This window comes from Accipiter gentilis, chromosome 12 (genome assembly GCF_929443795.1).
Source record: "Accipiter gentilis chromosome 12, bAccGen1.1, whole genome shotgun sequence".
NCBI lineage: Eukaryota > Metazoa > Chordata > Aves > Accipitriformes > Accipitridae > Astur > Astur gentilis.
The window spans coordinates 20,372,083-20,398,156 of NC_064891.1; the positions used below are offsets into that span (position 1 = coordinate 20,372,083).

A 26,074-nucleotide genomic window follows, 5' to 3' on the forward strand; every position below is an offset into this window, starting at 1 on the left:
TTGAGGGATCACGAGGAACGTAAGAGCTGTTGTAGGTGCCGAGCTGCTGACAAACCAGGTCAGGGTTTGGTATGTTTGCATGTGACGCTGCGTCACTTGACGACTTGCATCATCAAAGCCTTCCTCCTAGCCAAAGGCTGTAGGGGTTGCTGTCCTCATTTCAAGCTCAGCGTTTGTTCTGGACACCAAGCATCAAAACAATATTTGTGAGATGAACCATATAACTACAGCCACTGCCTTTCATCCCTACCGTTGAATCTTTTGAAAGGGTGCATCTGCAACACTTTACTGAAGACTGCTTTTGCGAAGTACACTCGTAGGCAGCCAAGAGCATGTGTCACTGCACTATCAGCCATCCCCTCAAATGCAGGCAGACCTCACTGCCCAAGAAATTCTTACTAAGGCACATACGCAGAGCTTTTCTTTCCATTGCCTATGAAACTGTGGGTCTGTGAAAGAAAAGAAGGAAGGAAATACCAGAAAAGTTGATAGCTGTAAGAAAAAGTGGTACTTTTTTTTCATAACTCTAAGCCTCTTTCAGCCAGCGCTCGGGGCACAAGAATCTGGTTTATGTTATTTGATTCTTACCGTGTTGAGGCAACCCTCTTTTGGACATAACAATTATGGCCTATACACCATCAAGCTAAGCTTCCCCCCTCCTAAAATAATATATAACTTCAGATAATTTTTATAAATCTCTCCATTTGGTTTATGTCTCCCACATATTAGTTTGTTGACTCCCAACTGGGCTTAGAACTCAGAATGGAGTTACCATTAGAATGTGTAATATGGATTGTAAATCCAAATGCTCATATTTATTTTTGTGATATTCTGCCTTTCAAGTATTTGCTCTTTTGATAGTGTCATCAAAATTTAAGATTGCCATAGAATATTTCAATTACAAGCTCCAAAGAGCAATGTAAACTTCACTACTTAAAGACAGTACACATTTATGTCATAGAAAAGTGGCACAATTTCTTCTCTTGTTAAGGCTTAGCTAGAGATGTCTAAAGAGTGACATTTCTGTAGGACTATGGTACCATTTCTCAATCATATGATTCTATGATTCTAATGCTGATCAGAAAGATCTGTTATGCCTTAATTCAAATCCTTATTTGATGTACTTTTGAGAAATGGTACCATAGTCCTACAGAAACGTCAATATTTAGACATCTCTAGCTAAAAAAAAAAAAATAATTCAGGAATGTTCTTGAGCAATCCACCATGAAACAAAGAAGATGAAAACTATCCTCGCAGCTTAAAATACACATACATCCTTTTAGAAGCAATTGCAGAGTTAAAGATTTCTGCTTACTGCAGAATTAATTGTTAATATTCCTACTGTTCATTGCAAGGCATCTATGAAAGATTTATCTGGAATATTACATTTATGCAAATAAATAATAGTTTTAAAAAAATAAAACATAACCCAAAACACTCTCAGACAAGACAGTTAGTTTGTGCAACCAGTCATACAGCTAACAAATGTGTGACTTACAAGTAATAGAAAACATAATTGTTGGGGAAAACTGGATTCCTTGTGCATGGGACACTGTCCACCTACTTCCTCAAATATGTGAGAGAGAAGATTTTCAATTCAGTAAGTAAATACATCTTCAACTTTGGATTAAATATCTCCTAATTAATTTTAAAAGATATTCCTGTTAAGAGTCTAGTGTCTTTTCAGTGTACATTTAGCATCCATTAGCATTTACAGTAGATGTGTGCTTGTCTTAAGTTGTGCAAAAAGTCATAGTGACACTGATGAGGTTGGAGGCCCACATAATTAATGGAAATAAAAACATTTTAAAAAATCAGTAAAGCCAAGTTCATAACTGCCTTTTGTATTGAAGACAAATGTTAACATTCCCCTTTCAGAAGTCCCTCAAAAGACAAGAATGGAGACACACCTTGCAGAGAAATGAGCAACTGCGCTCCAGTGAAAATCAAAATGGGTTGAATAAGCGGTCATTAATATCGAATTAGCTTGAAAAGTGTGCCTTCGTCCCATGCTGGCATTTAACCTGATTAGGTACATGTACAATGAGCCTGAGGTAGTCAACATTTTCAAGACTATGTTTTAAAGCACATGAAAGTACTGAAGTCAAATATCCTGCTGAAGGAGCTTTGTGATCTGATACGGAATCTGAAACTCTGTTTATAGCTGGGTTTCGACTTGGGCTTAGTGCCTTTATTTTTGTAAGCTACAACTACAATGCCTACACTGCCAAAACAGTCACCTGTAAAGTTAGAGGATGTTCCATATCCCCTAGATCCGTTACCTGAACTGAAGCTTCCAACAAGGAGGCCTCTTTGCAGTCTTTAAACTGGCCTTGGAGGCGTGGCGTGCAAAGGCGCATGCAGGTTCAGTGCATAGGATTATTAAATGGAAAACCACAGGTAGGAACTTGCTTGCAGGGTGGAAAGGAAGCTGCACGTGTTCTGTAACCGCTCCTTGCCTAACAGGGACTGTTACGAACAAACCCAGCTAATTCACTTGCCAATGGTGGTTGTTGCTATTAACATGCAAAAATACATAAGAGTCCTTCCATTACACTGCCTTATCTTAAACTTCCTGGGGCTGTAATGCTCACTATTCAGACACCACTTCTTCAGTGAAAATCCAGAGTTCCTCTCATGAGGTTTCTTTGGTTTTATAGTGGAGCTGTGGTTCTGCAGGCTGTGCAAGAAACCTCTGTGCTCCACAAAGCACAGGGAAGAATTAGGACTAAGCAAAATCTTACTTTAATGGTGCGCATGCAAACATTCATTATTTACTATGTCGACATTTAAAACTTTGTTTACATCAAAGTGATAGGAAGTGTATTCTGTGATTGCAATGGTTATATAAAATACGTAAAAATAGAAAAACCGGAATGAATGAAGTACAAAGCTGGCAGTGCAGAATGAAAAAATTATGTTTACAAAATATTTACAAGAAGACCAGTCTCTTCCTAATATAATTTCAGGTATTCTGATGAGCTTTTTGAAATTACGCTTCAACAGTTAGAGTGAAATCTCATTGCACTGTGAAAATAAGAGGGTTTGGTAACAAAATATATTACCTTAGTATTTTCCGTGTTTTCACTGATTAATAATCACTTTGAAATTTCCTCCTTAAAGTGACAGTTCCCTGTAACAAGTGAGTATAAGGCAGCCTGAATGCAGACGCTGCTCCCAGCTTGTGACTGTTGCAGCAAAAGCAGCGGCAAAAGATTTTAAGTTTTTACTAGATCATGCACTGTCATCAGTAAGATGTTCTACAAGAAATGCTCTTTCTACTTTGATTTCTACTTCCTTCATTTTTTGATGGCAGGTGAAACAGGCCTTATAAAAGGGCAATCCAGACTATAGAGTTACGTTACATTTACAAGAACTTGCCATTCTGAAGCTTTTGCCAAGATCCTGGAGATGAAGATAATCCCTGTGACATGATGGGATTTCAATGAGAGTACTAAAAGCTATGATATGCTAAGAACTGAACTAAGACATCAGGAGAAGACCTACACTTTAATAATTTTCATACCCATACAAGTTTCTAAAGCTCTGCAGGAAAAAAACCCCAAGTGTTCTGTAGGTTACCTGTTGCTTTGCCTTTTTGAGCAGAGGACCCTATTCACTTCCATTTGTTTTTCCCCAAAGATGCTAAAGCACTTCAGGTTAAGAGAGAGAATGACTTCAGAGAACTCAATTTTGTCTTCCCTTAATGTAATCTAAGTTGTGTTTTATTCCCTAGTACAAATTTTTGTGACTAAATATCTCAGACTCCTGTATCAGCAGAGAAAAAGATGATCTGAAAGGCAATTCTGAGCAGGGTCAGAGTGAGGCGGCTCTGCTCATCTTGTGCCAGGTAGTTCGATGCAGAGCCACTTTATTTCCCTTTTTTCCCTACTTGCAGTTTTAGCCACTTCTTTTTAACGATCCACTGGTCTCAGTTTCACTCCAACTTTCTTTATATTCTAAGTGCTGATGGATAAAGGTGCCCCTCTGTGTATCTCTAAGCACTCTGGATTACTGCATTAATTCTTAACCTGCATTAAACTCTTAACCTAATGAAGGCTGCAGTATTTGGTCCAACAAATACATGCATACATAGGCATGTATATATATCTACACGCGCATATATGTAGCACCACCATATATAAACAATACTGTAAATTATCAAAATATTATTAGAAATGGTCTTTAAAAAAACCCTTCTGAACTGTTTTAATGTAAGAAATTTTCATCTTATTCTAAATAAAAAATACTCTTATATTAAGAATACAATACTACATTAATATAACCCATTTAGTACAAATCCATGCAAAAGTGTACAGTGCAGTTTATTTCTTGCTGTCGGCTGTTAGGATGCAATGCATGCACAGGAGAGTGAGGGCCAGTCGTGCTTCAAGTGCTAAGAAAGTGATAGAGGAATTCTGCACATTAACAGGTAGATGTCCAAGGTGGATTGTCATTTCCCAAAAACGTTTCAAGTGGGACTACTGTGGTTTACCTTTTATTTTTACTTTTATATTGAGTTTTGCCTTGTGACCAGGGTTTAGGTATCAGTACATACTGACTATCAAATTATAGGATCAAAAATTTTATTTAAATAGATTTTCTTTCTACAAAAATATAGTTACACATAATACCCTTAGTATTTCCTGTAATAAATTCAATGCACAATTCACTGTAAAGTTTTACAGTAGTCTGAACAATATCTGTTTAAGTTTCAAGTTATTAAAATGGTAACTTGTAGGTACTTCCCATTTAAAAAAAAAATTAAACATAACTTATGCTACATTAAGGCTGAAACACACTTCTTCTGTTGAGATCCATTTTCATATTGTTACGTTGTGTGGACTGCTCTAAATACTTGCAATGAATATTGACAACTTTTCCTTCAGTTCTGCTTTCTCTCCAGAATTGACCAGTGTTCTTAGTGGAGTTGAAAAACTGTGTCGTTAATATTTTTCTGGTGAAACTTTTCATACTTCTATGATTTAGTCCCTGAGATAGTCCGTAATGCCTTATCAATTGTTTATAATAATATATATTGAATGTTGCCAAGCCGAGATGAGATTTTTATACATGACACCTTACTCAAGAACATTTTATAGAAATTACTAACATAATCAGGTTCTTTATAGCTTTTAATATTCTTTATATAAAGATTTAATAGTTATCTCAACTCTTTCCTAATACACAGTATTAAGAATTAAATGGGTTTGGATTTGTTCTTTTTACCCAGCCAGTTTTTTGTTGCTGTTAGCCTAGTTTTCAAACAATCTGTAACAAGCAACATGTCAAAAACGTGGGTTTTTTTAGTTTTCTGATGTCTTGATAAATACCTGAAAAAAACAAAATATATTATTTTCTAAAATCTGCAGAAGCATTGTCTAAGACATTAGCTTTTCCAACTATGGCTATAGTTTACAGCTGTAGTAGTTCTCTTCAGTGACTTCTGCTGAATATTTTCTACTTATGGATGGGTTCACACACATTCACTTGGGAGAAACTTGAAGAATAAATAATCACCTGTTCATCTGAAAATGCTTGCATATTATAATTAATATCCAAGATGGTGACTGAAAAAAGCTAGAAACCCCTCACTGTCTCCTTTGGTCAGTTTGTTTATCATGATCCAAATTCTAGTGGCTATACTTACAGCACTGCAAAACTGGAAAATCATCCCATTTGAGCATTTCCAGCACTTATTCTATTAAGTAAATTTAACTTCTCCCCTGAATAATTACTATAATTCTCCACTTGTGTGAGTTCTTCCACACAAAATCCCATTCAAAATTTAAAAAAAAATTAATGATTATCAATACTGTACGGTACGTAGAACTGAAACCCATTTAATAAAGCTTTAATTAAAATGCTTTTATTAACATGCTTACCTCACTAAGTATTGCCCATACAGGAGAATCAGAATTGACCGATAAACGAATAGCCTGTATTTTTCCTATTGACTGATTGATACTGCCTTCTGCAATTCCATTTTCAAAAGCCCCTAAATAAAAAATAAAACAAGACCCGTACAAACATATATTAGAATGAAATATTTCCAAGTGAACTTATGCAAAAGCTCTAAACTACAAAATTATAGATTAACTCCACAGATACAACATTAAGGGAAAAAAATTTTTTTGCAAAAGGTCAGACAGTAACAACTGAAAGTTAAAGCTATAAACAAGAAGAAGGATTCATTCCTTCAGTTACAGCAACTTGGAGCTAGAGAAGAATAAAAGAAAATAAAGAACCTATAGCTACAAACGTTAAAACATAAATTTAAATATGTTAGTTGTGACCATATACATATGGCACACATGGTCTTGTTGAATAATCTAAAAGAGCTTTCTGAGAAGTATGATTATTTTTAGAAGGATACATTAGGAATCATGGACCAGTTCTGATACATTTCTTCACTAGTTCAATGCTTTTTAACTAACCTTGTTAAACTGGCATAAAATCACTGCAGACAAATGAAAAACGCTCACCCCCTGTGGGATATTCATTTCCTATCAACTTGCATGTGCAACTGGGAGTTGATGGCATTTTGGTTTGGATCTCTAATTAGAGCAAAACAGCCACCAGGAGGTGGGAGAGAGGTGCAAATCAAAGCAAACGTGATGTGAAAGTGGTTCATTGGGAGAAAAGAGCAATTATGTGGTAGAAGAGACAGAAGAAAGTGGCAAGCAAAGCAGATCTTCCAACAGTCCATTTTTGTTCATATAGTGGTGTTTTAGTTTAGGTAATAGTAGAAATCAGGCCTTGGCATGTTGCGGAGGATCCACAGGGGACATCACACACAGACCAATGTGATCAAGTGAAGTCCATTTACTACAACTTTTAGCACAGTTATATACCCTATGTGCTTGTGCACACGCCTTATACAATACTCTAATTGGTACAATACCCCATTTCATGCGACACTATCTTATCCTCTATTGGCTGTGCAAGCTTCTTCATGAGGTGTCCAGCAGTTACTTATCTCATTCTTCGGCATCCAGGAGTTGTTTGTCAGGCTCTTCTTATCTTCCTCTTTCCCAGTGTACAAGGACACAGCGTCCTTGTCTGCTCCAGCACTCTGTAAACTTATGCTTCATTCCCACCTAATGGCTGGATTGCTCACATGCCTTCGCCCAGCCAAGAAATCCTCAACATTGGCAAGCATGTGGAGAATCTGCAGTTCATTTAAGAGAAGTCACACACCACCCTGAGGAAGGAAGAGGGAGAAGCAGGGGTGGGAGCAAAAAGGGGGAAGGTGTGTTGCATTATGCTTCATCTTCATTTCAGGTTGGAGCGCAAGTTAATGCTGTCATAATAATGAAAAATCCTTGTCTTCAGCTAAGGCTGCAAAATCCAAACCAGCATCAATTATCCTATGTGGTGGGTTGACCCTGGATGGATGCCAGGAGCCCACCAAAGCCACTCTGTTGCTCGCCTCCTTAAGTGGACAAGGGAGAGAAAATATAACAAAAAGCTCGTGGGTCAAGATAAGGACAGAAAGAGATCATTTGCCAATTACTGTCATGGGCAAAACAAACTCGACTTGGGGAAAAAAAATATTAATTTAATTTATGACCAATCAAATCAGAGTAGGATAATGAGAAATAAAACTAAACCTGAAAACACCACCCCCCCTGCCTCGTTCCTGGGCTTAAATTTACTCCCAATTTTCTCTCCTTGCTCCCCCAAAGTGGTGCAGGGGGACGGGGAATGGAGGTTGGGGTCAGTTCATCACACGTTGTCTCTGCTGCTCCTTCCTCCTCAGGGGGAGGACTCCTCACAGTTCCCCTGCTCCAGTGTGGGGTCCCTCCCATGGGAGACAGTCCTCTATGAATTCCTCCAATGTAGGTCCTTCCCCATGGGCTGCAGTTCTTCACGAACTCCTCCAACGTAGGTCCTTCCCCATGGGCTGCAGTCCTTCAGGCACAGTCTGCTCCAGTGTGGGTCCCCCGCGGGGTCACAAGTCCTGCCAGAAAACATGCTCCAGCGTGGGCTCCTCTCTCCATGGGTCTGCAGGTCCTGCCAGGAGCCTGCTCCAGTGCGGGGTTCCCACGGAGTCACAGCCTCCTTCGGGCATTCCCTGCTCCGGCGTGGGGTCCTCCCCGGGCTGCAGGTGGATATCTGCTCCACTGTGGACCTCCATGGACTGCAGGGGGACAGCCTGCCTCACCAGGGTCTTCCCCACGGGTGAATCTCTGCTCCGGTGCCTGGAGCATCTCCTCCCCCTCCTTCTTCACTGACCTGGGGGTCTGCAGGGCTGTTTCTCTCACAAGTTCTCACTCCTCTCTCCCAGCTGCAGTTGTGCAGTTTTCTTTTCCCCCTTCTTAAATCTGTTCTCCCAGAGGCACTACCACTGTTGCTGATGGGCTCGGCCTTGGCCAGCGGTGGGTCCGACTTGGAGCCAGCTGGCATTGGCTGTGTCGGACATGGAGGAATTCCAGCAGCTTCTCTCAGAAGCCACCCCTATAGCCCGCTGGCTACCAAAACCTTGCCACAAAAAACCAATACAACCTGTTAAGACCTTGCAGAGACTGCAATTAGTTTTTCTTCTAATTAGATGCCTTGGCTTTTGCCACTGCTGGTAGGGTTCTTCATTATTTAAAACAAAATAAGATAGTCATTGGTTAAACATCATATCCTATAATATGCAGTAGTGCAAAGGGTTTCTTTTCCTTACTAGTTCACCTTGGAATGCTGTATTTATTACAGAGTTAATGAAATTCTCAAGTGCAGAAACATTTTATACATAAGAACAAAATTTCTGGTTTTGAAGTGACAGTAAACAATTTACCTATTTTTAAGTATCCGTCTTTGGTTGCTGGGTAGTTAAATTTACTTCCATTGTCGACCAGTTCTTTTCTTAGCATTTCCTGTAAAAAATAAAACAATAACATCTCCAGAAATATTTTATAGGGCATGACATTTTATGCTGAACATCATTCTGAAAAAAAAAATAGCACTATTACAGTTGGAAATGAGAAACTTACATCAGCTGGCAACACTTCCACAGTAGTGTTAAACAGTTTATCCCCAGGGTGCTCCATGTTTCCACTTCTGAAGAAGTACCTGATGATAAAGATGTATTATTTTCAGGTATTTTATACTTTAGAGAAGTTCTAAGGAAAGTTTTGAAGGAAAGTTTCAAATATCTTTTCTTTAATTAGTTGTGGGCTATAGAGAACAGAAATAGGCATTGAAACTTTTCAGTGTGTGACCAAACCATACTAGACGCTTTTTATTTTAAACAGAACAAGCATCAAAAACATCTTTTTTCTCTGGACCCACAAATGCAAGTGTTCCCCCTTTTCAGTGCTCAAGTTCCAAATAAATTAACTTTCCAGTTTAAATGCCTAAGGAAGATCTGCCCTCTGATCTGTTCCTATCATCCTAAGGCTGAGGTGAGATGGGCTTCTGGAATGCAATGGCAGCAAAAATTCATGTTTCTACTAGACCATGTTCTACATGCCAAGAGAATTCCACTTTTTATCAATAGTGATCAATTCAGGTGCTTCTAAATAATCTCCTTGATAGCCAATGAGCAACAGCACTGTCAGAGCAAGAATCCAAGCAGAAACATCTATGAGATTTAAAAAGAAATAAATTAATCCCAGTTTGGTTTTCAATTTCTGGCATTAGAGTTCTTAGCTTTTTAGGTCCAAAAAGAGCTAAGGAAATTTAAAGCATCAACCTCCTTCCTCTGGTATCAAACAATCAAGACCTAAGAAGACTACCAAATATTAAAGGATTAACTATACATTTTCACAGGTTAGCAGTGTGGCTGGGACCACCATGAGGCAATACCATATGTAAGTTACCTTCATCCAGTACAGCTTCCCAGTAATAGGAAAATGCAAAAATATAGGCTACCCGAGTTTCCCAAAGCATAAACCAGTTAATTAAGAGTATTGATCACAGAACACCAGTGTTTATTGTAACAACTGTCATTTAGTCCAGCTCACTAGATGGAGATACAGACTTGCTTTCTTAGATTATTTTTTTTAAATAAGAACTCTACAGTCTTTGCAGAATGGAAGTCTCTTAGTTTTGTGACCAGTTTTGGGAGGAAGTGTAACACCAGTGAAGGAGTTTTCCCTCTGAATATCATTACAGAGATATGGTAATTATGGTGATTTGTGTGAGAGACACTCTCCCAGAACCATATTCCTTGCTAGGTCAGTTTTAACTCAGATCTGTTCTGCAATCTGGCACAGAGAGAAGAAACTTTTCTGAACCAGGCAGGACTGCTTCTTGTAGTGCCAACCTCGATCTATATTGTTCATAGGGCAAGTCCTTCTGAAAAACACTACTCTATCTTAAGCTACAGGTGTCTCTTCCTTTCAAAGACACCCAAGTTGAATGATGTGAAAACAGAGATGATAGTTAGTTTCATATTTTAACATGAGAAAAACATTCAAGGTGGGACTTGGCTGTAGATCCAAACACGTGAAGTTAGAAATCTGGCTGTGACCTAAGTGTTCAAGCTCTCATTACAGGCCATGGAGATATACTCGATACAGTCAATGAAACTTAGCAACTGACTTGGGTGACCAAATAGAGATTGAGATGAATGCCTGTCTAGCTTCCACTGACTGTATCAAGTAGATCTCCATCTGTCATGTGTAGTAGCTTACACACCTACCTTACGTAGACATCTGTATTGGTTTTGTTTGGCAAGGTTTTGGTAGCGGGGGGGGTTACAGGGGTGGCTTCTGTAAGAAGCTGCTGGAAGCTTCCCCTGTGTTCGAGAGAGAGCGAGCCCATACCAGCCGGCTCTAAGACGGACCCGCTGCTGGCCAAGGCCGAGCCAATCAGTGATAGTGGTAACGCCTCTGAGATAACATTTTTAAGAAGGAAAAAAAAGTTGGGACGGGGAGAAACTGCCGCCGGAGTGAGGAGTGAGAACATGTAAGAGAAACAAGCCTGCGGACACCAAGGTCAGTGAAGAAGGAGGGGGAGGAGATGCTCCAGGCGCCGGAGCGAAGATTCCCCTGCAGCCCCTGGTGAAGACCCTGGTGAGGCAGGCTGTCCCCCTGCAGTCCAGGGAGGTCCACGGGGGAGCAGATATCCACCTGTAGCCCATGGAGGACCCCACGCCGGAGCAGGTGGGTTCCCGAAGGAGGCTGTGACCCTGTGGGAACCCCGCGCTGGAGCAGGCTCCTGGCAGGACCTGCGGATCTGTGGAGAGAGGAGCCCACGGAGCAGGTTTTCTGGCAGGACTTGTGACCCCGTGGGGGACCCACGCTGGAGCAGTGTGCTCCTGAAGGACTGCACACCGTGGAATGGACCCATGCTGGAGCAGTTCGTGAAGAACTGCAGCCCGTGGGAATGGCCCACGTTGGAGGAGTTCGTGGAGGACTGTCTCCTGTGGGTGGGACCCCACGCTGGAGCAGGGGAAGAGTGTGATCAGCCCTCATCCTGAGGAGGTGAAGCGGCAGAATATAACGTGTGATGACCATAAACCCCATCCCTGTCCCCCTGTGCCGCTGGGGGGGCTTGCTGGTGAAATCCGGGAGGGTAGTTGTGCCCAGGAAGAAGGGGGGGGGGGGGGGTGGGAAGGTCTTCTGAGATTTCATTTTACTTCTCATTACCTTGCTCTGGTTGATTTGTAATAAATTGAGTTAATTTTGCAAATTGAGTCTGTTTTGCCCGTGACGGTAATAGTGAATGATCTCTCCTGTCCTTATCTCGACCCGCGAGCCTTTTGTTATATTTTCTCTCCCCTATCCAGCTGAGGATGGGGGAGTGATAGAACGGCTTTGGTGGGCACCTGGTGTTCAGCCAGGGTCAACCCATCACAACATCTCTACTGTAAACTCTTACATTCAGGTCTCTGAATCTTCAGCTGAATCCCACCTTTGATAATTCACTCTATTATTTCCCCACAATAGTGATATTTTCTCTTTGCTTTCACTTACACTGGTAAGTGTCTGGTCTGGAACATGACCTTTGACTTGACATCATGCAAACAGCCTTTCTGTTGACAACTAAAGAAATAAAGCTTTCACTGACTCCATTGATGAAATTCATTAGTTAAAAACAAGTTCCTTTGAGAATTATCGTAAGAGAAAGTAAAATATTTAACTGAAAAAATAAAAGGAAAAAAATTTAAAAAGCTATCTAATTAACAAGGAAGAAGTGTATTTCAGGAGGGGAATCCAAGGGGAGTAGATAAACAGGAAATAATGCGGTTTTTGTCAGTAACAAGGCTATGGTTTATGCGAACTGTTGGAGCACTGGTGAGTTTGAATAGACTCAGTCTTTTCCAAACTAGATGTATGTAGGCTTCCATATTCTGTATCATGTAATACTTACTTTTCAATTTTTAGTGGATTTAAAAAGGTGAAGCTGATGTAGTCCCCTGCCACCGGAGCTGAAGCCCAAAAACAGTCTTTTCCTGTATAAACTTTTTCCAAGGTATATTGCTGGTATGTTCTTAGGCTTGTATCCACTTTTGCAGGTGGATTATTATGTGTTTTATGTAGCACATTTTTTCCAAAATCTTTATCCTGTTGGATTTAAAGAAATGTAATTTCACTCATAGAATGAAGAAAAAAGTGCTCCAATATCTTGAATTACTACAGGAAGCTATTCTAGAAAATAATTACCCTAGTGTCAAAAAATATACAATCTATTTCTAATAGAAATAGAATATTCATTTCAGTGTAATCACTGAGACTCAATGTTACAGTTTGTAGACAGACCTATACTGATTATTTCTCAGTTGCCTAGATTTAAAAATAAACTTCATTCACAGTAGGCTATTTCATAGTTGTCTACTATGCCTGCTGCCAGAACATCTGATACTGGTCTCTGCTAAAGGCTACATGAACCTCTAGTCCGATACAATACAGCAATTCAAATCATCTCATGCCTAGTTTAAATGCCCATCAGGGCATCCCTGAAGTCTGGTGCTACATTGCTCTTGTCCTTATCAAATACATGGTAGATCCACTGTTTGCCCTCCAAACTCTCCCTAAAAATCTACTGCTTCACGATAGCTATGCCCTTGTCCTAGCAGTATACCTTCTTCTTAATTGTCCCTCATATTGGGATTGTGGACTATTCGGCCAAAACAAACCATCATAGCTGTTTGGGTTTGTACAGTGCAAAGCACATGAAACCTTGTGCTGTGAAGAGGGTTCCTACATGCCATGAAATGCTTCTGTGACTGGTACAAGTGTTCAGATTAGAAATTCAAAGATATTTGTGCAGAAGCAGCATGCCCCACCTGCAGTTTAGATGCCAGATCAATATTCTCCCCCAAATCTGTAAACCAATGTTCTTGGATATGGATATACCATCTAATGCCAAAGATGCAATGCTTGAAACTGATTTGAGAAACAAGTCAGAAAACAAGTATATAATTTAGAAATACGACATTAATTTCTTATCCTTACTTTCAAATTCTGTATCTTCCCAGCCAATGATGAATAAATTCCCACATGCTGAAAGAGAGATGGCTTAGCACGGATACGTAACTTTGCCTTTTCCTTTTCACAGTGTATCTGGAAAGAAAGTGAAAAAGGAGGGAAGTTTTATTTAAATAAAGAAGAGACAAACTAAGTTCCATAAGGCAATTCCATTATGTAGTTGAAGGTATAGGTCCAGGTTTTCTACCCATATTTAAATGAGTTATCCTTAGATTAACAGTCACCTTATTTCAGATGCACTCTTTCTAGACCTAACCACATAATTCCTGCTATGTAGATTTGAAGGCTCAACCACCCCTAATTCAGGGATTTCTGCACTGTATACCATCAATCACACCTCAAAGTGACAAAAATGGACCTCAAATCTGAAACTGATTTTTTTAACTGTTTCTAACAAATTTCATTTCAACTCTTGGCCTTAACATATCATTCTAATTAAACTATTTTGACTAAAACTGACCTTCTTGAGATAGATTCTGGTTACATTTCAATCTTTATCATTTTGGCTCTTTCTGCTATGTTTGAGAGGCTTATAATATACTATACGTTAGGTATCTTTTATCTTATAATTACATGAAGCCCTTAGATATTGTACTTCAATCCTGATTTTCCAGTTTAGTACACTTTGTGACATGGCATATACCAGGGAATTAAATAACTGTAATTGGCACTAATTTCTGAGTTTCTTGATTTTTGAATGATAGCAAATTACTTCTTTAAATGTAATTTTTGCTCTGTATCTATAAAGCACCATAGTTTGATACAATGAAGCAAACATGCTACAATAATTAATGACACATAATGAAGCATAATAGCATAGAACAGAGCAAAGAGCTGAAATGAGACTCCTCGGGTTCTACTCTTAGTTCTGCCACAGAATTATTGTATGAGTTTGGAAGATCATTTAACTTCTCTGTATCCCAGGTCCCACATCTTTATTTTTGAGAGAATAGTGTGTTTACCTTATCAATCCAGTGCTTTCAGTTCTATAAAAGAAAAATGTTACATAAACTATATCAATGCCTTCTAAAGCTAGAAGGGATAGTCTTCACTCAGCCAGCTTATACAACAAAACTCATGGGAGATTTATGGTTTCCACAGAAGTACCAATTAAAAGTTCAAAACCACCTGGAAGCCTACAAAAAGAACTAGGTATTTTAATATTTGTTCGGCAAAACAATGGAAAACCACAAAACACGCAAATTGATTTATTGGCAGCTGTTTCTTTGAAAAGCACACTCTACTTTTGCTAGAAAAAAAATTATGAGAAAATAAACTTGTGATCCTTCTACTGACAGCATTTGCAGTTCATCCCCTATAATAATGCAGTCTCTAGCATGTCTCCTTTTACGCTATGGCACCGCTTCCAAAAAGGCTACTTATGGCAGCAGCTGAGAATAATCAGTAGCAACAGGACTGGTGTGGGCATTTGTGCAGAAACTGAGATAACGCTCCTTGCTGAGTCAGGGCTCCCATCTTTGCAGCCTGCTAGTCTCCACTACACTTGATAGATACATGCCACTGAATATGATCACAGAACCATAGAACCATTTTGAGTTCAAAGGGACCTTAAAGATCATCTAGTTCCACCCCCCTGCCATGGGCAGGGACACCTTCCACTAGACCAGGTTGCTCAAAGCCCCATCCAGCCTGGCCTTGAACACTTCCAGGGATGGGGCAGCCACAACCTCTCCGGGCAACCTGTGCCAGTGCCTCACCACCCTCACAGTAAAGAACATCTTCCTTACAGCTAATCTAAATCTACCCTCTTTCAGTTTAAAGCCATTACCCCTTGTTCTATCACTGCGTCCACTTGTAAAAAGTCCCTCTCCAGCTTTCTTGTAGGCCCCCTCTAGGTACTGGAAGGCTGCTATAAGGTCTCCCTGGAGCCTTCTCTTCTCCAGGCTGAACAACCCCAACTCTCTCAGCCTGTCTTCATAGGAGAGGTGCTCCAGCCCTCTGATCATCTTCGTGGCCCTCCTCTGGACCTGCTCCAACAGGTCCATGTCTTTTTTGTACTGGGGACCCCAGTACTGGATGATGGTTCACAGGAGGTTAACATGATGAAGTTTCTGAACCACACAGAGATCTGATAGCTCTGATCATCACAAACTGTCTTTTCCAAATTGGTGAGCAGATGTAGCTCAATCCTGGTATGTTGATACTCAGCCCAGGCTGAAAACATGTGCCAAACACCCATCACCACAGGATGGCACATAAAAGCCACAAACAGGTGCCCCATTGACTCTCCTGTGAGGCATAAGGATTTCTCTCAGCTTGCTTTCCCTGTAGGAAAGTCCACCACTTATATCTGACAAGCAGAGGAGGAGGAGCAGCTGGGATCTCTGCCCTTCTTCCAGCCTCCATCTTCTGCATTCTCACAAACAGTCCCAGTAGGTCATGCCACTGGCCATTCCCACCCAAGGGCAGCATGAGACTGACTTGTCTCAATAGGTTTTTTCTACCCACAGCAATTGAAATTGCGGTTGCAGAAGGGAAACTCACTAGGAACTTGCTGATACCACTGACTTGCACAGCTGCCGGCCTGCCTGCCTTTCAGGAACAGAGCTTTGTTTTAGGCATGAATTGGGACTTAGAAGCTAGAACAGTCATTTAAAAAATAAAAGTGAAATGTTTCATCTATCAGATTGAGGTTGGCATGTGTTAGGCAGATCTGGAACGGGTGATGTTAACGTAATAGTATCTTCTTTTTATTCTGTTGCCACAGGCAGGCAAGTACCTGAATTAGAGGTAGTTGAGGCTCACTCTAACTTCTATGAGCCGGCCTAACCCACAGAGTAGGATTTCAAAGCTTATTCCCGTCTGTATGAAGCGGGAATCAAGATTCCTCAGTGGCATTACTAAGTGTAAAACCAGGGACTGTCTGCTGTCCCTGGGAGTCACCTCTGCTACACAGTAAAACTTGAAGCTTGTTTGTTCCCCTCCCCTCAACCTCCTGGTCTGGACAACTCCTATCTTTTTCTTCTTTATCAACACAGAAATAACGTGTGCGAACACCTGGAGTGGGGACTGGCTACACTAATCAAACAAAACTCTTGAACCTTAAAAACCAAGAAGGAGCAGAAACTCTGGTCAGCCCTCTGTGGCACAGTCTGTTATACAAGAAGAGTGTGAGTAGTGACCAGCACCAAAGACTGGTGAGAGAAAAAATGCGAAAGGACATCAAGAAATACTTAACATATCATTGGGGTCACCTGTAGTGCTAGAAATGGCACCTTTTGCAATTCAACACAACAGTTTCTTTCCTTTTTAGTGAAACGTATAATTTAGTTCGTTGGATCTACATGTTTCCCTGCATATTTTTTTTCAGGCAAAGTCAATTTTTTTCTCAGGTAGTAAAAGATTTAAAGCAAAACACTTAAGTTCTACTTCCTGAAAGAAACAAATTGGTATGCAAAATTCAGAACAACTGTGGTTGTAAAATTAGTGTGCTTTACTGACTTTCATATTAGAAGGTCAGCAGAAGGTTATGAGAAATGATAGTCCACATATGTTTACATATTCAAAATTTTCTTTGGTGCTGCAGGGTTGCCTACGTGACCAGCTGCAGGCTGATGTGAGCTTGTGCTGTCCATATTCTGAGCTGATGGAGGCAAAACAGCTCTGGTGCATGAATCTGAATTTCAGTGAGTCAGGCCTCTCCATATGCCCTAATGGGCTCACACACAGTGCCACACTATGCAGATCCACAGCAGATCTTTCCCCACAAATTCCAAAGTCAGTCAGATTTGAGAGATTTCTATTCCATTTCTTGAAAATAAATTATTTTCTCACCGAGACTGTTTGAGTATTACTTATGTTCATAAATTCAGACATACTTACTGCATCCTTTTCTGGATTGCACACTTTAACCCAGAGCAGGTGGTCTATAAGCCAGTCTATGGGCTTATCTTTATAGAACATGAGAAAAAATTCCACTATGAGTGGCAGGTCTTCCGATTTAAACAATTTTCCTGAAAGCAAGACAAGAAGTTGCATATTCAGATGTTTTTATTGCTGTGCAAAAATCACCAGCTTTATACACATGGATGCAATTCTGATATTTAGTGAAAATTTCACACAGACTCCAGCTTTGGAGAGTTGCTTATCCTCCAGTTTGTTGGGACTTTGAAAAGATTTCCATCCCATGCCTCGAGATATTCTCACATAGTCAACGAGTTGAATAATCAAGCATGCAGTTATATCCCAGTTCTAAACAGAAATCTGCCAGTTACCTGTACCAGTGTGTCAGATGAAACGAAATCTGAATAATTCCTCAAAATGCTAGACATGCAATTTCACTGGCAATACTATACTGAGTATCTTTAAATTAAGACCTAGATATAAAAAACATAGCTTTTAAAATACTATCACTGTTCATTTAATTCTCTTGCTATTTGTATTAGCAGATTGTTAGATTTCTTTTTTTGACCTAACACTTATAAGGTGCTATCACAAGTAAATTGTATTGGAACCAAAGAAAAAAATAAACTTAATACTAAAAATAATAAAAAACCTTCCCTACGATATGGGATGCATGTTCTGCTCCACAAAGGAAAGGAAGTGGACTTTTTATAGACTGTTCAAATTCCATTCTTGAAAAGAAGACTACATGCTACAGGGGCATGTAGTGCCCAGAGGCGGAAAATTTGCTTCTTATGGGAACCCAACTGCTAGATCCTATGTTGAGGACACCCTGCATTAAAAAGACAGTTTTAAAGAGCACAAAAAGTAAAAGACCTTCAGTGGGAGCTTTCCTGAAGAACCAAGGAAGTTTTGATATGCAAGTCCTTCCATGCTTTGAAATCTAATTCTGAGTGAGACCTACTCGACCTATGCAGCTCCAAATCCAATTGACCCTGCTGAGGTCTTAATACTTACCAATAAATCCAAGCTGTGAGAACTCAAGAATCATCCATTCCTGGGACTGTTCAGCAGCAAAGTTTTCTATACTCTGAATATAATCAGGTTTGGCTATAATATCATCTTCCAGCTGAGGGAAAAAAAGAAAAGCAACGAAAAAAAGAGAAGGCAAAGTGGTGGGTTTATTGCTTGCAGAGGGGGTGGTGGTGTTGCCACACGTAAATGATAACTGCATTGTGCTTGACTGCTGTACAATGTGTACTGAATCTGGGCCAAACAACAGCGGATTGCTACTTAGCTTCTACATAAACCTCTGTTTCAGTATCATTCATTAAATATTTATTTACAGGAGTGACGATAACACTATGAGCGCTTCTCACTTTTCCGAGACAGGAGGACTCCCCATCTTGAGGAGATCTCACTTAAAAGAAAACATTAAGCAAAAAGATAGAGGCTAAGGAAGACAACAGTAGACAGGTTGTACTGAAGCTGTATAAGCACTGATAAGCAATGGGAGCAAATTGAAAAGAGAGGTGACTACAGCAGATGGTTAAAAGCTCTGTAGAGTAACCTGGGCAGACTTTGTCGTACCTAAAAGGTGACTGAGAAGAACTGTGGATGATTACTGAGATGCTAGTAGAGAGCAAGTTGTTTCAGGGAATACTAGTCATGAAAGAAGGAAGATGCTGTGAATCACACTGAAGGACAGGAATACACAGAGCTTTTGAGGTGTTGTAAAGGCTGACACTGAATATAGCAGTAGAGCCAGCTAAAGGATACTTGGAAAAGGAGACTGACATCCATCAAGGAAATGGGAAAGGCCTTGGTTGCATTTTTGCATGGCTTTCAGAGAAAAGTCCGGGATCTGAAAAGCCAGAAGCTGTTCCAGTTACTAAAGCTGAGGATAATGAGTCCAAACAAGGAGAGGTAATGACACAAAGGAAATAAATTAATTCCAGAAATAATTAAGTAGCAAGCAATTCAGGGTATGAATTTGGTATGGGTGTGAAAAACACAGGAAGAGGAGGCTAAGCCTTCGGGAAAATGTTGTTGGGGTGCAGTGTAACGATATAGTTAATTTCATCTAACTGCTGTACTTCATTGGCCCTGGTGCTTGTCTGGTGGCACTGGAATCTGGTTCAGAAAGCTAAATAGGTAGAAAATAAATGCTATGAGAAAAAAAAAAAATTGCACCATTTCCTGCTGGGTTTGCATCCTTAATGGACTCAGTGCAGAGTCAGCAGCAAGAGCTTGAGAGAGCAGGCCCACAGCTTTTAGCTGAATTTGGCCATTACTACAAGTGTAGGGCTGGTGGGGGAGAAATGCGTTCTCAACAATAGTGAACTCAAGAGGAAGTAGAATGAAGTTTGAAAAACAAGATTAAGAGATGTGTTTTGACCCTGCCAGCTTTTACTGATGATAAGATAACAAAAAATAGATAGATAGAGACAAACTGATCAAGATGAATGCTTATTAACGGATTCTGAGATCTGGGGATTGACTTGAGGTGACAGTTATGCAGAAAAGAACAACAAAAAAAAAATCCAAAACATCAACTTACAAGAAATCGTGCATAAAATTAAATGAGCTAAGAGGATTACCCCATAATTAGATGTAAAGGGAGAAGAGCAAGGAATCAAAGAGAGTTTCAGGGAATCCTTAATGAGAAATTGAGGGGCACCCAAAATAGGATGAAAGGCAGAGAGAGGAGTATCTCCAAAACCTAGTGCGGCCACCATATTGAGAAACACTAAAAGAAAGCATACAAAAGTAGTAAAGATGAAAAATATAGAGTGTGATGCAAAGCGGGTGTGAATGTGGTTATGGACTGAAAATAGTTTTGCATAGTGAGAAGTCTGAAACAGTCTTTTCTGAAGCTGACCATTGAAAGTGAATATTGGATAATGTAGTTTGATATCCCATGTAGCACAGGCCATTAAAAGTTGTTTACTTAACCCTGTACTGAGCCCCGGAATTTGTGTTTGACTAAAACATATTTCTGGAAGAGCATCTGCCATTGCATAGAGATTTCAGTATCAGTTCTTTCTCAGTAAGTTTTACTATGTGTAATTATCCTGAACATTTAGTATGTGGTACCCAAATTCTAATTTGAATTTTTCTGGCTTCAGCTTACAGCCACTTGTTTTTCATATGCTCTTATCTACCAAAGGAGATTATGCAGTGGCTGTACACAGCTGGATCAGGAAGTTTAAGATATGAACTGTCTAGTCCATTTGCCCCATTGCCATGAGAAGGCCAGCAGAACACACGATTGCAGCTAATTTCCCTTCACTCATCAGTACTTCAGAATGAAAAAAAGATATGTGCACAATAGCAAGGCTATGTACATTTCCTAAATGACAGACAATAAATGGGTTTCCATGCGTTTTTCTTATGTGGGTTATCTGTCTAAGAGAAGTAAAAATGAAGAAGCAACAAAAAAGTGGTAGCATACAATGGAAGTGTAGGCATCAGATAGGAAAGTATCTTCCTTTCTAAATTATATTAGGGTATTTTTATATTTTGAATCACTGTCCAACGAATATGTGAAGAGTGTTAAACTGAAAAAACGTATTCTCTCGTTTTCCACGGAAAACAAACCTCCAATAGTTCATTCCATAAAGATCCTTTTTTTTTTTCTTTTAGTACAAGCATAAAGAAAATTTCAGCTAAAAATGCAATTTCATGAAAGTTATTTCTTTAGGAACTCTACCAAATAACAGGCCTGACCTAGAGTCTGGGGGGGAGGGGAATCAATACAAAGACTCCTTAATGACTTCACTGTTGCTCAGGCCTTAAAACCATTAGAGAAACGCACTAGAGAAATTATAATAATGGTGTACAGGTAAGTGCTGCTGGCAATATATATTATCAGTATATACATATGTTATATATAAATACACAAAGCTCCCCCAGCCTTCACAAGGAAAACACTCATGAGCTGAAAAAAAGCATAGCGGTAGTTTAGTTAACTAAGTTTGAAGTTTATAACAGATTTTAACTGAAGATACTAAAAGATTTATTTAATGTTTTATTTTCGGTTCACCTGAGTGCTAATAGAAAACACTTTCCCAAAACCTCTGTATCTGAGTTTCTCAAAGATACTTTCAGATTTGAAATGTTTATGTGCTTCAGAATGAACTAAGTCTATATGGACACAAAGAACAAAGGCATCTCCTCACTACTAGGTTGGGATTCAAATGTCTGCTTTTATGGCTATGTTAAGACCCCATTATCTTGTCTCTGACATTATTACAAGTGTCTCAAGGGGCTCTAGTGGACTCCAGGAAGTATAGTGAAAGTGGAAACAAGTATTTCAAAGTTCTCTTAGTTTTTTATTAAGAAAACTTCACAAAAAAAGCCTGAAAGGAGCAGTAGCTTATTCAGGGAGTTGGAGGTGGGGAAAGATAGGGAAAGTAGAAGACATGCTTCAAGTGGAAGAGATGAGATGACCGATGGGATTTATTGTCTTTTTTTCAAAGATTATGTTTGATCAGTAGGTAAGGTTCATCCACAGTGTAACCCCATTAGCTTCAATGGACTTCACAAAGCTACTTCTTCACAAAGCTTAAATTCTGATTCAACAGTATGCTAGAATGAGTGTTTATGTGTTTATTCAGCTAAGATCTTGCCTGGCTTATGCTGTCATTTAGACATCAAGTGTAACTACATACATTTATCTTCTTTCAAAATTCAGAAGTTAGTACCAGTCACCCAAATGATACTATTCCTGACAAAACAGTAAATAAAATCTAAGCTAGTTCAAGTTTTCCCTAAGATTACTGAAGTAATTCTTTGTCGCAGGCTGAGGAAAGGGATTTTTAAGTTATTTGCTTTCCATTAATTCAAGGCTTCCAAATGGAGTGAGATCATAAGGAACTTTACAGCAGCATGTGTTCCTTCTTTTCACCTATAGTCTAGAGAGTATTTTCTGGGCAGACCAGCATCTGTGCTACAGAAGCAGCTGCAGACTGGACACACAAATGAAGAAGTGGATGTACTAGGTAACAGTATGAAGAAAGCATAGTTTTTTTCTAAGAAGATTCTGAATGCAGCCATAACTACCACCAGACCATCACAATCCAGGCTTTGCTCCGAACAACACAGTTCAGTCCCTATATAATGTCCCAGAAAAGAAAACACATATTCTCAAATTTCTTTAAGAATACAAATACATAAGTCATTTCCACGCAAACATGAATGCTTGGAGAACTTTATAATAGAAAGGGACAATAAGTATATGGCAGCATGCTTAACATTTCCCTTCACCATGTTTCCCATGCCTTAATGCTCTAGTGCACTTAGTAAACTTGGGTTCTTAAAAATATACAAAAGTCATGGGAAAACACTTTCTATCCCAGTAAACCTTAACTGTTCAATAGACAACATTCTTCCTTGTCTACCTGCCTTCTGAGTGCCTATGCCAAATCTGAGAACGGAGCATAGACTCTTGAGGAGCCCAGCTCAAATGCATTTGTGTTAAATGCTGGCAAGAATTGTATGAAATGCCTGCTCTTGTGGTCTTCTCTTCTGCTTCTGGGAATCTTGTAATGTACTTCCGTGATACAGAGTCTGAGGCCTGTTCAAGCAGGATAAGACCCAGGAAAACTAAGAACTAAGCAAAATGCTGTTCTGAACTTTTTTTTGGAACTAGTGACATTCAGGAGCTACATGAAATTTTATGATCTGTTCCATTATTCAACAGTCATGATAAATTTTGGAATCTCTGGTGGTGATTATCATCTTTATGGAGTGCAAATTAGCACAGATCTAGAATGGTGGCTAAACCTAAGCTTGAATGCATAGGGATCTTCTTGAACTCTAACACTCTCAATCTTCCGGAAAATTTAGGATCTGTACCAACTTGCAGTTTAACCTTATCTCCAGTATCACTATACTGGTATGTTTCCCTATCTGTAAGGGTTTTTTTGTTCATTGTGATCTGGGCTATAACCTGGACCTACCACCACTATTCTGTCTTGCTGCACCAAGTGAAAACACATTAAACTCTGACTTTCTTAACCTAATCAAATAAGGATTTCATGCTTCAGTTACCTTGTTATCCAACCTCACAAATGACAGGAAGTTACAGATGGATTTAATCAAATAGTACCTGGCTGCAAGACGTATATAAACACAGAAATATGTGGATGCTTGTAAAGAGCACAGGCAAAATACGCAGAAAATGGCAACAGATTGCTGTTTTTATTGAGGCCTTTGAGACAAATTATAATTGCCAAAGCTAATAATCAGTACAGATGTATTGCAGCTACTTAATGATAATATGAACATACCTGTAAATAAAAGGTTCCCTTAGGTTGGGCATATAGCATTAAAAAGCTATAATCCAAATTCTGTTTAGTTCTCCACCTAAACATAAGCAGCAAATTCTGATAAGCTTGGAGGGGGGGGCAGGGTGCAAGAGTTATTTCTATAATAAAAGCATTTCTAATGCTCTGCAGTTTTTTCTCTTCAATAAAATTGTAACGTTGAGTATTCTAACTCATTATTAAGTGAATAAAAATTCCTCTGTAATCAGTGTAAATGTTTGTAAATAATTTGACTTTCCTATAAAAGTTAACATTAACTAAGCAAAAAATTTTGATCTGTATCAGTGCAGCCTAAAACAAAATATCTAACAAGTATATTCATGTCAAATGACTTAAAGATTCTGCTCGATATATTACGAACAGTAGAGATCAATACACAATGATTAAAGATCAAAAATTAAGTGCTTTTACTTATGAACAGCACAGAAAACAGGTTGATAAACATCATTTTCAGGTTTAAATGTAAACACAGATTTATCTCTACAAAGTACTGTCTCTCATTTTACCAGAGGGTGAAGCTGATGTTTGATAATCAATGCTAAAAGACTAGAGAGTAATGTATCAGTATTTAATTAACATAAAAGTGTATCTGATACAAATCTAATCATATCTGAAACTTAAGTATAAGTATGTAAACATGTTTATGCTCTGAAAGATACAAGGTTTATCTATAAACCCAATATATGTGCATGCAGATACTTGCTGATTCCCTCCAAACCTAAACTCTCGGTAGTGCAGCTCTCTTGCTGCATTGTTGGGGTAGCTTCTGATAAATTAAGTTGTTGTTGATCAAAAGAAAATCACTTTCCTCCAGTAAATCAATTTTGTTAGGTTATAATCTCTCAGTGAATTTGGGACACATGAGCGAATGAAATCACCAGTTAGGATGTATTATTAACAGTACTATAAAAAGTCCATGATCACCAAAAGTTAGGTCATTAATTAAACCCAAAGTAGTTGTTACTAGTTAGCTAAGGAGCCACTTGAGGTTTCCTGTGTTTAGAACCTGTGGGATGCCTAGAGTCAAGACCCAAAGGAGAAGCCTTGGCTCTCACCCTGAAGCTGATGTGCAGCATAGCTTTTCTCAAGATCCCCTTGTGTAACAATTTTTTTTTTTAAAAGTACACTTGAGGTCCATTAGCTCTGAAACACAAAAACATTATCAGCTCAAACAATGTTGACTTTTGCAGAATTTTCCATTTTATACTCTTAGCAAAAGTTCTTAGGTTTTATACAGCTATCTTACCTTACTCTGTCCTCCGAATCCCCAAATGTTTTCTTCAGGTTGGAAAGATCTGGATAATAAGAAGCAGGAGGAGAAATAACCTCTAGGACTCCAGACTGGATTTCTCTGGGGAAGCTGTGAAGAGAAGGTTAGTGAAACCCCATTCCTCAAAAAGGCTTTTGAGGGCAACCACAGACAGCAGCTCCCCAGAGTTTTGTCTGCTCCTCCATAAGTGGAATTCACAACTCGAGCAAAGAAACAAAGTCACACAGATTGTCAGTTAGGAACCAAGAAGGGGTCTTTGACAGCCCTGAGAACAGGCAGGACAACTCATCAAAGTCTCAGAAAACACTGAAGAGAAGTGTGTCTCAGAAATCCTGCCCCTCCTGCATCTATAGATCCTTACTCGTAATCCTGAGATGGTTGCCAAAATGCAGCAGTAATTCACAACCAAATCCACTATCTAGAACTACACACAACTGTTTCCCCTTGCATGAAAGCTCCTAGCTTCCTTACAGTTGCTCTAACTTGAATTCTACATTCTAGGCAAAATGATACTGTCCTGGAGTGGGGGTTTGGGATGGGGAGTCTGGGTCTAATCTCTGCTCCAAGAATTAAATTTTCCATTTAAAAAGTCATTGAGAAAATGTGTCATCAGCTTTGGGAACCAAACCTGGAAGCTAAATCTCCCCCTTCCTCTAGAATATGCTTAAAAACAAAACAAAACAAAAAAAACCCTAAAGTTTTTAATAGGTATAGGATCGCTGAAATAAGTTTTCAGAACTGAGTTCCCCATTTCCTTTGATCAATGAAAACAAGCTAACATTAAAAATCAAGCACAGCACAGTACAAGCATGCTTATCAAAAAGAATCCCAATCTTACTGTGTAACACTGACAAAGCATCTACTCTGCAGTAATTTTTTCAAAAACCATGAACAAATCATAAAAGAGATCTAAGTGCTGAAGTTGCTGTACATATTGTACCTTTGTGGTGCTCAACCGTACTGAGGAGGACTGCCTCTTCACCTTGTCCTAGCTGCAGCACTCCCACATTAGCTAAACCCTCTGGAGGCAGGAGGCTATTGCTATTATATTGCTATTACTTGGCTCACAGGCTGAGCTTGGGGAGACTTCTGGGGGAAACCTGCACCCTAAATACAGTCTGGGAAACCCTTGGTTAGAGCAGGATGTGGAGAAAAGCCTCAAAGTGAAGGAAAAGGGCAACCTC

The 26,074-nt window shown here is 39.4% G+C and overlaps 1 protein-coding gene across 3 annotated transcripts in view; it reads right to left on the reverse strand.

Annotated features, from left to right (window-relative positions):
• Nucleotides 1–4,215: 4,215 nt before the first annotated feature.
• The window catches only part of MGAT4D (MGAT4 family member D), a 43,192-nt gene continuing 21,333 nt past the window's right edge, over nt 4,216–26,074 (reverse strand). The window contains exons 5-14 of one of the 3 annotated variants that reach the window (XM_049814692.1): nt 24,867–24,980; nt 23,585–23,660; nt 18,309–18,420; nt 17,271–17,401; nt 13,395–13,502; nt 12,310–12,503; nt 8,985–9,063; nt 8,789–8,867; nt 5,886–5,998; nt 4,216–5,333 (exon numbers count right to left, since the gene is read on the reverse strand). In XM_049814692.1, coding sequence (XP_049670649.1) covers nt 5,307–5,333; nt 5,886–5,998; nt 8,789–8,867; nt 8,985–9,063; nt 12,310–12,503; nt 13,395–13,502; nt 17,271–17,401; nt 18,309–18,420; nt 23,585–23,660; nt 24,867–24,980 — 1,033 coding nt within the window. In that variant the 3' untranslated portion in view covers nt 4,216–5,306. Of the gene's footprint in view, nt 5,334–5,885; nt 7,205–8,788; nt 8,868–8,984; nt 9,064–12,309; nt 12,504–13,394; nt 13,503–17,270; nt 17,402–18,308; nt 18,421–23,584; nt 23,661–24,866; nt 24,981–26,074 lie in introns of those variants that run through there. The other 2 variants (XM_049814690.1, XM_049814691.1) reach the window with 2 other exon arrangements.